At 45.0% G+C, this 13,116-nt stretch overlaps 1 protein-coding gene across 3 annotated transcripts in view; it reads left to right on the top strand.

Annotated features, from left to right (window-relative positions):
* LOC142495586 (uncharacterized) overlaps positions 1 to 2,405 on the top strand; it is a 72,630-nt gene extending 70,225 nt beyond the window's left edge. For all 3 annotated transcript variants that reach the window (XM_075601258.1, XM_075601261.1, XM_075601259.1), the window contains one exon: positions 1,123 to 2,405. In XM_075601258.1, coding sequence (XP_075457373.1) covers positions 1,123 to 2,315 — 1,193 coding nt within the window. In that variant the 3' untranslated portion in view covers positions 2,316 to 2,405. The remainder of the gene's footprint in view (positions 1 to 1,122) is intronic.
* Positions 2,406 to 13,116: the final 10,711 nt, after the last annotated feature.

Consider the following 13,116-nt stretch of genomic DNA (forward strand, 5'->3'; position numbering starts at 1 on the left):
TAAGGAACCTTCAAGGGAACTTTTCATCCAAAGGTCAGTACAAATGATCAAGGTAATCCATTGAAATTAGATCTTTACTGTAAAAGATGTGGATTTCACGACCCACTGAGGCTGTGATGGCAGATAGAGTATACAGTAGACATTTAAGAAAAGGTTAGACATCTTTGTAGAAAGGACAATTATGCAGGGATATACTAAATAAGGTAAACATAGCAAGGATGCTGATCCAAGGAGAAATCTGATTGTCATTACTGGGGTCAGAAAAACATTTCCCCCCTTTGAGATATAATTGGCAAAGGTTTCACTGGGGATTTGTGTTTGCTCCTCTTGATCAATAGAACTATAAACATAGAGAGAGTATCTCAGCGGTTTTAAATTACTATTTTGTTTCTCCTGGAGGGGACGAAAACACTGTAGCTTTAATGGTAAGTATCTTAGGAACTAGGATCTGTATATAGTGCGTTCAGCTGTGTTCAGGTTCAGGGTGTCATGATTCCCTCCCACAGTACTCTTCGTAGACCTGTAGGGGCGCACAGAGGAGTCAAGTTCAGGCCCAGAACAGGTAAGGACTAGAACAGTCCATGAGGCCAACTGCCATCTTAGTTTGAGTATAAAACTCCAACCAGTCTGTTAGTTCTTTGCTTGTGAAACTTTCTACTTAGGGGTCTGGAGTCATGTTATTATTTATTGCACAGTTGGTTCCCTGAACAAACCAAGGTTAGCTGAAAGCATTGCAGTGCTACATTCAAAGATCAAAAGTAGCAGGGGACAAATAATAAACGGGGCAAATAGTGCAATGGGCATACATGACAACAAACAAGAAGGTACCTGAAGATCAGTAGAACTAGGGGCCTGAACTGACTCCTCTGTGTGCCCCTACTGGTCTATGAGGAGTACTGCGGGAAGGTATAATGACACAGGGTTCCCCAGGTTCCCATTGGTGTGGAAAAAAGTTGGGTTTAAAAAAAAAAAACAGCGGCTGGAAATGCTCAACAAAGTTGATTAACAATTTCTTACATTTAACCGTATAGGAAATCTATGACACTCTGCACTGCACAGATATCTTGAAGCTTAAACATAGATTTACATGTTCTGAATGATCTACTCTGTTTATCTCCACAGAAAAATTTGGGATAGTGAGTGAAAAGCTAGAAGATTCTCAAACATCAAATCAATGGAAGGGTCAAGATAGTATTCTCCATTTTAAGCAACATAAAGAAATCTGTGAACCAAACAGTCATAGCACGTTTGAAATATCACTGGACCAATCCACTGAAAAGGAAAGCCGAAAACTCATATGTAATATGCAAGCAGAGACTTTTGACTGCAACAAATTTGGTACGAGCCATAAGGAATCAGAGTGTAAAGTTCAGCTCAGAACTCAAGCAGATCATAAAAAGTATTTATGCACTGAATGTGGGAAATCCTTTGCGTATAATTCAGATTTTGTTATCCATAAGAGAGTCCACACAGGGGAGAAGCCGCATGCATGTGCTAAGTGTGGGAAAAGCTTTAGACAAATTTCAACTTTGTTGACCCACCAAAGAACGCACACAGGAGAGAAACCATATACATGCAGTGTGTGTGGGAAAAGCTTCACTCATAATTCAAATCTGGTTGCACACCATATGATTCATACAGGGGAGAAACCCTTTACTTGCAATGAATGTGGGAAAAGCTTTACTCGCAAGTCACATCTTATTATACACAGGAGAACTCACACAGGGGAAAAACCCTTTGCATGCGTTAATTGTGGCAAAAGCTTTACTGGTTACTCTACTTTACTTACGCACCAGAGAACTCACACCGAAGATAAACTTTACACGTGCAGTGATTGTGGGAAAAACTTTACTCGTAGGTCAACCCTTGTTACACACAGGAGAATCCATACGGGAGAGAAGCCATATACATGCACTGAATGTGGCAAAGGTTTTACAAATAGTTCGGCTCTGGTTACGCACCAGAGAACTCACACAGGGGAGAAGCCGTATACCTGCACTGTATGTGGAAAGGCCTTTTCCGACAGCTCCAATCTGCTTATTCACCAGAGAATCCACACAGGAGAGAAGCCACATGCATGTAATGATTGTGGGAAGAGCTTTAGCGACAGCTCTGCTCTGATTAAGCATCGGAGAACTCACACAGGTGAAAAGCCGTACACATGCAGTGAGTGCGGGAAATGCTTTGCACACAGCTCCAGCCTTTCTAAACACAGAAGAACTTATATTTGCCCTGCTTGTGGGAAAAGCTTTTGTGAGTTTCTGTTGCTTGAAAAACATCAGACCACAGAAAAGACCATGTGCCTCACTCCATAATCCCCAAATAAAGAATAACATTTTCCTTTGATTTGCATTTTCGCATGTGCAAACTCTTTTTTACAGATCATATTAAACCTGCGTTTTGTCCATGTGTGTCTCATTGTGGCACAGATCCCAAACCAGAAAGAAGTCATATACACGCACAGAGGAGATTTGCATATCACAGAGAGCCAAGACATAGCTGGTTCAGCTGAAGCTGAGGTAGGAGTCCAAGTAGTGGGAAGCGCAAATATGTGAATAAAAAATGAAAACACAAATAGTGCAATATGTATCTCAAATGTGACAAGTAAGATTCTTGGTATCCTATAGAATGTGTACTCACATACTATCCATTTTTTTAAGCATATCCAATCAGTGGCAACATCATGTCCAATGCATCTAGTTGTGTCGTAACCTTTTTAAGAAGAATAAAAAAAAGCACAAATAGCGCAGACTGATATAAAATATATCTGGTGATAAGGTAAAATTTTCACACTCACATGGTGTCAGGATATAACAAGCATTTGACAAGCAAAAGAGAGTAATCGCCACCCGGGACCCTCAGCATTCACCCCGCTCGTGTCCTCAGCTTTCTCAGCATCTCTCCGGTCTCGTCTGTGATTGGATCCAATCCAGAGAGGATAGAATGTGAGTACACATTCTATAGGATACCAAGAATCTTACTTGTCACATGAGAGACATATTGCACTATTTGTGTTTTCATTTTTTTATTCACATATTTGCGCTCCCCACTACTTGGACTTCGACATTTTCTAGGATTGAAAGAACAATCCCATCAAGGGTTTGAACAGCACTTTACGAAGTATATATTATTTTTTATTTATCACTGCAATTTCATCACAGATATTTCTGTTCTACATTGATTGCTGTATTTTACAGAGCACTTTCTAATTTAAGAATTACTCATAATTTGTTACAGCACCATTTTGATAACACATTTTCTATTCACGGAGCTGAGGTAGGAACTGGAGTAGAAGTAGAAAAATGAGCAGGAATAAAACTGGAGCAGAAATAGGAAGCAGAAAAAAAGTTGATCTGGAGTGGAGGTAGGAACCGCGCAGGAGTAGAAAGAGGGTCAACGAGCAAATCTGAACACAAAAAAAATTTGTGCAGACCAAGTGACGTTTAAAAAAAAAAAAAAAAAAAAAATAGGATTGAAGCAGAAGGTCTCCAGAGTAGAACGGCGTTGATTTCAGCTCCAGGGACCCCCTGCTTCCCGAGGGTTTGGGAAGTATCCATAAACCATAAGGTTGTTATCCATCTTCAGTTTAAAGGTCCTGGTCACAAGGGCCAATAGGAAGACACAAGGTATGGCGTCACGGCTTCCTATTGGCCCATGTGACGTGGGACATTCAAACCGCCATTTCAATATCCTCTGCTAGCCCAGCCAGAGCTGCTACGGGCACCCACTTCCAAGGTAAGTATCTCGGGAACAAGGGGTCCTGGAGCTGAAATCAGCACGGTTCAGCTCCAGAGACTCCCTCCTTCAAGCCTAATAAAAGGACCAAAATGTACTAAATGATAACATTGTCCTGCTTAAGGAGTCATATGTGGGTAATTCATGCCCTTTTAACCCAAATCTAACACCTAAAATAATTTTACAAAATGTTAGTTATTATGTATGTAAACATGGTAAACTGAGACTTGGCTTGAACGAAAGAAGGAAGGAATGACCACTGCAAAGGTATGGACTGGGCTGGAAGCAGGTAAAAAATATATTCATTTCTTGGGCATAATAGCCAAACTACAAACAACAAAGAATCCTCTGACGCATTTCCAGCCTCTACAGCGCTTTATCAAAGAGTGACTAGTTCAGGAAACAGTCTCTTAAGCAGTATCCTCCCCATGTACTGGTGCACCCCCTCTGCCTCCAATCAACCTGTTCAATGAAAATCAGGTGAGAGTAGATTCAAACTGGCCAATGTGAGTCCACCAAGCACACCCGGAGGCAATTCACTCAGAAGAACATAGTACAACAACATGAACATATATGTATACAATTGCTGTCGGTACCACTGACCTCCTGAAAGTGACTGTCGCCACAATTAAGCCCTCAAAAATGATGATAATATTCATCATAAAACTGACATATATGCCAAGAAGGTTATAAAAAAAGAATTAATAATTAAGAGTCCTACGGCAGCCCCGAAGCAGTCGAGGATTCGCTCTTCAAAAGAGTCGACAGCTTCCCCAAGATCACAACTAAAGACTATTCGAAGTTACGAGAGCTCGGGGACCTGCTGCAAGAACTGGAGTTCGCAAGGAAAGACCATTCCTTAATAGGTCTCAACGTCCTAGACTCAGCTCGTGGAGTGAGACCCATCCTGGAGAAGCTACCCTTCAACCTCCAAGAAAGATGGATTTCACAAGGTTCCAAATACAAAAGGGAGAAGCAAGTCATCTACCCCCCATTCTCATTCTTCGTGAGCTTCATCCGCGAAGCGGCAAGGACAAGGAATGATCCCAGTTTCATCTTAGGTTCGTAAACCACATACAGTGCAAGCAGCCTGAGGAACAAGAGACCAGTGACGAGATATGGTAACACCCAAACACCCATCTCGGTCCACAGGACGAACGTGCCTCCCACGACCCAAACTACTCCCGATCAGTTGGTCGCCAGAGACAAGGAACCAAGGGACCTTAACAAAGAGTGCCCTATACACAAAAGGCCGCATCCGCTTAACGAGTGTATCGGATTCAGAATGAAACCCATAGAGGAGCGAAAGAACTTACTCAAGGAATGGGGAGCTTGTTTCAAATGTTGTGCTTCCACAACTCATTTATTCAAAGACTGTAAAGAAGAAATCAAATGTACAGTGTGCGAAAGTGACAAGCACGTGACATCATTACACCCAGAGGCGCTGACATTCCATCAACTCAACAACCCATCCTCCGTAGCGGAGCATGGCGGGGAGGAAGGAGAAGGAGAGCCATCATCCGTCACATCTCAGCGCACCGAGGTTTGCGGAAAAGAAAGCGACAAAATGTCATGCTCCAAAATATGCCTTGTCGCAGTGCACCCCCAGGGACAACCTGAGAAGGCTATTCGGATGTATGCAATCCTCGACGACCAAAGCAACCGATCATTGGCGAAGACGGAGTTCTTCAACTTGTTCAACTTACAAGACAATGCCTCACCCTACACCCTCAGAACCTGTGCAGGGTCAACTGAGTCAACAGGGAGAAGAGCAAGCGGTTACGTCATATGTTCAGTGGATAACAGAGTGAAGATAGCTCTCCCCACACTCATCGAGTGCAACCACATGGCCACAAACAGGGACGAGATTCCCACACCAGACGTGGCACGCCATTACCCACACCTCAGAGGAATAGCCAACTACATCCTGCCGGTAGAACAAGGCGCCAAGATCTTGCTGCTGCTCGGTAGGGACATCATGAGGGTACATAAAGTCCGTAAACAGCATAACGGACCCCACAACGCGCCATACGCCCAAAGACTTGACCTAGGATGGGTGATAGTGGGCAACGCGTACACTGACAAAGAGCACGGACAAGACTATGTTGACGCCCGCAGAACGGTGGTAACAGAATGTGGACACACATCTCTCTCTGAACCATGTCTTGGCCATCTCCAAGTGACAGAAGGGTCAAGTGAAGAGAAAAGACAAGGTCATACCCCTGAGATCAACAAAAACATCCTCACATCGGGGGGATGTGACAATGGAATCGATGGATCGGTCAGCGCATGGGTTTTTTTGCTCACAGGATGAAAAGAGAAAAATGGGGGACACGTGATTAGTGTTTAAATAGACAAAACATTTAACCAATAATACAATGTGGTTGTCTAAAATTGATCTTTGTTTAAAATAAAATAAAAAATAAAATAAATAAAAAATATATATATATATATATATATATATATATATATATATATATAATGGAGAAGGGAAAATGTATATACCTTGGTTAAAAGCCTGAATTCGGGCTTGGATAGAAAGGTCTGAATAAAAACCACTTCATAAAATTAAAAAGTTTTTAAATGGAATTCTGTTGTTAATGGTGGGATGAGGGATGTGAAATAAAAGATGTAAGAACGGTGGGGGCAGGTGATTGGCGCGCTCTTGCGCAGCCTGCTGCCAAACAGGGACGGTTGATGCTGTTAGTGCAGTACTATGCAGCCTACTGTCTGGCTAAAAATAGTGATGCTGGTTTGGCAGTGTTCGTTGTATTTAAATATTGCCGGAAGCAGTAGCTTCCTACTCCTTCTATTTGGGGTGGTATGTGGTGCTAGTTTAGTAAAAGATAATATATTATAACAAGATAAAATAGAGTTTCTGGTGTAGGGGTGACTGCCTACTCCTCCTAATGGAGGCGGTATGCAAGTGACTTCTCTCCCGGGTGCCCGATTCAAAGGAAGAAAGGGCCAAAAACCGGTGAGTGGGTGAAAAATAAGTTTATTAAGTGCATAAACAGCAAACAGGAAAAACACTTACAATACAGCTTAGGCAACAGCCCAGCCTCAGCTCGATCGTCCGATGGCGCTCCTCCGACCGGTGTATCCCCCGTGATCGTGTCCGATGGCGGGAACCGGAAGGGGAGGGCTTACCGGATGTCAACAGGCTGGCTGGGTCCTTCAGGTAATGGGCTCCGGCAGGGAACTACGCGTTTCGCAATGATGCTTCGTCAGGTTCCTGCCGGATGCCCTGGATCTTCCCTTTTTATAGGTTTAAAGAAGCTGCTTGATTGATTGATTACAATCAGTATATGATCTATGCAATTACACTATTAAAACAGCTTATACATCCAATGGTGGTCTTATTTATTATGTACATTGACTGTAATGGGCGAATGGAGGAGAGACAAGGTAAATGCATTGTGGATATAAAATTTATACAGTCATAAAATTGGGTCAAGCATTTAATTGTGCACATGTGATATCACTCCTTCGTATGGAGCTTGATTGTCTCATATATGAGTGTGCCAATTAGTAGATAATACAAAATGCATAAGGAATACATAGAAAAAATACATGAGAGAAATTCTAAGAAAAAAAACATGAGAGAACTTAAAAGAAAAAATATTTATATAAGAAAAAATGCATACTTCTTTATACAGGTTCCTTTAAAATGAGTGCTGTAAATGAATTGTATTGTACTAAAACCTTGTACTTGAATCCCCATGTAGGTTCACATAGCTCTATACTTTGGTAGAAGATAGTTTGGTAGTCAGGGGGATAGAAAAAATATATATACATATCTAAAAAGCAGTATATAATCTCATACAAAATTTTTTTAGATGGAGAATTAAGTCACTTCATACATATCTTCACTAGAGCTTTAAATTTAAAATGCTTCACAGCGTTCTAAAAATGAAATAGTAGGATATAAAATATATACTTTAAAAATAATATATCAATAATATATCAAATAAATATATATCAAAAATTTTAAAGAGTTACGGGTTTAAAACAATAATAATAATCAAACATAATTATGTGTTTTAATTGGAGATAGTATGAATTGGTATTTAAGTCATCTGTCATCATGATTCAGACTTTAAATACCTGAGTGTTCTTGTGTGTGATTTGTCGGGGATTCGATTCCAGGGTCATAGTCACTCTATGTCTTGTGTGCTTAGTGGGTTAGGCTACATAGATGCTGATATTCAAAACCATGTTTGCTGGTACATTTGGAGGTAAGTTGTCATAAGTGTTGGTGAATCCTCATAGTTGCGCCGGTACTAGTGCAAAGGGAGGTAGAGGAAGGGGGGGGGGATGCAGGGTGAAGATAGAAAGAAGAGAGATAAGATATGGAAAAGGGAGGGGAAAAAAGGGAAGGGGAAGGCGGAAAAGGAAGGGAGAAAGAAAGGGTCAAGTGAAGAGAAAAGACAAGGTCATACCCCTGAGATCAACAAAAACATCCTCACATCGGGGGGGATGTGACAATGGCCTAGGATGCTTAGCGGTTCAGATAACCAAGGATGACAAGTCGACTCCACTGAAGGAAGAAAGTAACCTCCCAAAGGTGACCGACAAAGGGATCGTCCAAAAGACAATAAACAATCGGACGATCCTCTCGCGAGCAATGGCACGGCTAGGACGTACAGTCGTTCCTCTCCACAGAGTATCCAGCGATAAAGCAGCCAGCTGTCACGGCTGGCATAACCGCAAAGGATTGCGCCCTACAGGTGAAGCCACAGTGTCAAAAGGACTGTTCGTTTACACACGTAAGAGGAGACAGTTGCAGAGACATTTCCCAAAAGGATTTATAAGGACAAAAGAGACTGTTCTTCGTCATGTCCAGGGAGAGAACAACCTCCTGAGGGCAGTCAACAAAGAGACACAAAAGCGTTTCACCAAATTACGTGGAGATGTCCCCGTGCAAGAGAAACGCACCGATGACCTACGGTGCACAGCGTTCCAGACAACAAGGGACGACGACAGGCAAACACCATCGAGGGAAGATAGAGGATTCCTGAGGTTAACAACCAAGGAGCTCTCCAAAGACGGACCAGGCAGTTGGGTGAACCCGCTACCATTCCGTTCACCAAGAAGGCGCTTCCCAAACAATGGAGAACATGCCATCTCGAGGTTCACTTCGCACCTCTGCGACCTACAAAGGGAACCAGAGACCAAAAACAACTTTGTGGCCTTCATCTAGAAGATATTCCTTACCGGCCACGCAAAGCCAGCACCTCTAATGAAGGAAGGTGAAGAATGCTGGTACCTCCAATCATCTGGGGCCTACCACCTTCAGGAACCCAATCAAATCCGGGTAGTGTTCAGCCCCAGCGCTCAGCTCCATGGAGTCTCCCTGAACGACGCCCTCTTTACTGGACTAGATTCGACAACCAGTCTTCCAGGAGTGTTGTTCCGCTTCCGCAAGGAGCCAAAAGCCATCTCCTTCTGCCAAACGTCAGGTGATAGAGCGACAGGCTACCACGACTGGCATACCTACAAGGGGATGCACTCTGTGGGTAAAACTACAGAGACAAAAAGACTGTTCTCTTACAAGGCTAAAAGGAAACAGTGCCAGAGACTTTTACACAAAGACATTGTGGTGCAACCAGCAAACCTGGAGCTGTGCATCCACCCTGCATTCTTTGCCAAAGAACCTTGGCCAAGGGACCTTGATACCAGTGATACCGGCCGGTGTCACATCGCTATGTGGACATGGTCTCTTGCATCGTTTGAGAATGTGATGTTATCTTTGTTATGCATTGCACATATGTTCCACATATTCCAGTTATATAGTGGTATCTCCAGATACCAGACGGGGAGTGTCATGGAACAAGGATCACATTTCTGCCCCCCCCCCCCTTCTGCTTGTCAGCTCCTTAAGTTCAGCTGCAGGCATTTGTTCCACATACACACACCGTGCCTGTGTGATGTTTCAATATGTTGTCCTTTCTGCCTGTGAGCAGACAGCCAGTGAGTTGCTACAGCAACTTCTGAGCTTATTCTCAGTATGGGCTAGTCAGCCCCCCTCCCTTGGCAGTTCCCCCTGCTAGCTGCACTAGGATGTCACTTTCCTTGCAGTTCACTCCCAGTGCAGATGGAATGGATACATTATGTAGCCCTTTTTCCTTCCAGTCTGTCACACCCCTGGTTGCTCTGGCAACATCTCCAGTCCTCCAGTTAATGGACTTTCCCACGTTCTCCCCTGTCTTTTGCTGACAGTTAGTGCAGTCTCACTCAACCTTTAGTGTGACCCTTGCCCCTCACTTCCTTTTCCACCATAACCTCTGGATGAGTGAGCACCTTGCTGTAAACTCCTGTACTGGTAGGATTATCTTTTTTCACCTGCCGTTAACTACCAAGCACACACAGAGAGACATTATCCCAACATCTACATCTCTACACAAGTTCCTGTTTTTTTACCTGCTTTCCACAAATAAAGTAAAGAAAAGAAACAGACTTGTTGTGCTTGGAAAAGAGGGCCGAGTTGACACTATCTGGGCTAAATCATCTTACATATGACCCTGGCATTCAGAATACATATTGATTCTAATGGAGGAAAGCCGCGTGGCTTTGAAACAGCTAAGTCCAAAATTGTGTAAAGTTAAAACCAATATCTCTGGTTCTGTGAGTACAGAGGGATGGGATTTTGGTAGCATGTAGTCACTGCTCCGGCATGACTGCATGGCAATTTCCAGCCCTCTCCGATCAACCAGACAGACGGAGTATGGGTAAATGTGAAAAATGAGGTTTTCCCATTGACTTCAATGGCGGAGTTGCTCCATTGAAAGCCTGTAGCGGCGGAGCACATTGATTTCAATGAGAGAGTGAAATGTAGTGATTTCTTTTAGCTTATAGCAGAGAATCCTGCATTAAAGTTAATAGGGGATTTTAACTTGGTTTTGGTATCTCCGATTCTGGGGGTAGTGGAAGGTTGATATTTGGCCACTATGGCATGAGGACCTGGCAAATTTCAGCCCGCTCAGACCCACAGAACAGATTATTTTAATATATGTTTAATATTAAAAATGTACTCTGCATCCCTGATATTTCTAAGCCTGTGAAAGCCACTGGCCCAGAAGGAATGTTAATTGCCACATTGCGTCAGGGTGTCTGAGGGAAACCCATGTATGAAAGGCTCACCGCCCTGGATTGAGTATGCTAGAACAAAGAAGAGCAGGACATGGGTACTTGGGTAAAGTGTTGTGTTTCTGTTACACCGGTGCTGCCCGCAGACCAGATCCGTCCCCTGAGATGAAGGGGGAAGTGGTAATACACGCACCCGCAGCAAAGGGAGCGTGTCCGGAGTGTGGTTTTAAGCGTTGCCAGGCCAGATGTAGTAAGGTAGACAATACTTGCCGGTACTGGGTGTAGAAGTAGAATTGTGATTGTCAAGGTCAGGGAGCGGAGAGTGGAGGAAGGTCGAAGTCCAAGCCATGTTCGAGGGGAGGAGTGCCGAGATCGAGAGCCAAAGGGGGTAGTCGTACGAGCCATGTAAGAACCTGTGAAATCACCAAGAGTAGACAGAGTATCATCCATGCAGAGACTATGTCGAGCGAGGACTGAGAGGACAGAGAAGCTAGATAAAGCAGGGAGGTCCAATCAGGAACGGCGGCAGGTCAGGAGGAACTGCAGGGAGACTCTCCTGATTGGTGCAGCCATTACAAGCCAGGTGAATCCTAGTACTGCAGTGAGTACGGCCGTGCGGCATGCGGGGGCGGAGCCTGAGGTCGGGGGGGCAGGAAGAAGAGTGTGCACTGTGCACGTGCTCCGTAAGGCGCGTGTGCGCGCAACCCGCGCCGGAGGAAACTGCACGCGTGCGTGCGGGGAGAAGGGAACGCGCTCGGCGCCGAGGAGGGGGAATAGCGACGGAATCGCCAAGGAGGGTGATCCCACGAGGGCGGCAGGGACGAGGAGCCGCGGAGGCCGGTAAGGCAGGGTTGCGCCATGCGTCCAGGGTCTCCCTGAAGGTTGAGGATGTTCTGTGTAGGGGACGCAGGGGACGCTGAATCCTAACAGTTTCACACCTTGAGACAAAGGTTTCCTGTGAAAGGACCCAAAAGGCAGACTGGGCGACGTCAGGCTTTTGGGAGGGGGCTAGGGAAATGAGCACCTGATTAGAATAATGCCCACCCCTGTGGGCAGGTATTACCTTGCTTCTCACGTGAGGTGGCAAGGGGTCATTGGGTGGAGGTAATTGATAACCAATGCCTTGTACCCAATGTTAGGGTATGGGGCTGAAACTCCATATAAACGAGTGTAAGCTCTATGCCCCGTGTCTTCGTTACTACATCTACTTGATACCTGATGCCTGAATGAATTGCCAATCCTGTACCTGATTGCTTCATTGCCCAACCCTAAGTAAGTGTTATATTCTTGTATGTTATTTGTGCAATCCTGTGTGTTCACCTTCTTTAAGGAATAAACTATATATATTTTATATAAGTCGTGTTCAATTCAACCCAGAGATATTTGGTGTATTATTATAACCCTGTACTAGCTACCGTGACAGTGCCTCTCCCCACTTCAGAGAGGCAGGTCACACACATTTTACCTGAATACTGGCCTTTCTGTTCCTCTTCCCCTAAGAGGAGAGTGAGTGTGTACCTTTCCGCTGATCCTGATGGAGGATCAGGGAAGAGCAAGGACTGCTGCGGGGGCCCTTGACCTGTAGTTGTGAGGATTCGCCATTCTGGCGGTTCTGTCCCCTTAACCCTTACCCGCTTGTCTGGTTCCTGTGGCACTCAAGAAGGCAGCCTAATGGTGGTACTCAAGCGCGGCGTGCGGGCAGTGCGTGGGTTCCGTCGGTCTCCGCTATTCCTGGTCCAGGGTGCACTCTCTTGCCTCCGGCATTGACGGGTGACACATGCGCGGTTCGTGGCCTCCCCGGCGGTCTGCAGTCCCTGCCTCTTATTCCCGCCCTCATCCTGACGTCAGAGTTACGCTTCACAACAGTACTCCACGCTCCTCCTCTGTCTCCGTGGGCCCCGCCTCCGGTCTCCGCTTCTGTACTGGTGCGGGTGTCGTGGCATGCACTGACGGCGCGTGACCGGTCGCCAGCGTGATGCGTGGGTTGCGCGTGGCGCATGCGCACTCTCTGGAAGCTCAACCTCGGTCTCAATCGGCTGTGTAATAGGACGCACCTGCACGATCAAGCAGCCTATCAAAGAAAGCGGTTCTGCTTTCTGGATGCCTCCCATTGGTGGGAGGTCCTTTAAATATGCTGTCTGAACTCTCATTCCTTGCTGAGCATAACTTCTTTTGTGACGGTGAACCTCACTACTCCAAGCCTGTCTGTTTCTTACCTTGCTGCCTGACCCTGCCTAGCACCTTGGACTTCGTGATACTCTCCTGCACTGACCCTGGCTTTGGATACAATGA

This window comes from Ascaphus truei, chromosome 5 (assembly GCF_040206685.1).
Source record: "Ascaphus truei isolate aAscTru1 chromosome 5, aAscTru1.hap1, whole genome shotgun sequence".
NCBI lineage: Eukaryota > Metazoa > Chordata > Amphibia > Anura > Ascaphidae > Ascaphus > Ascaphus truei.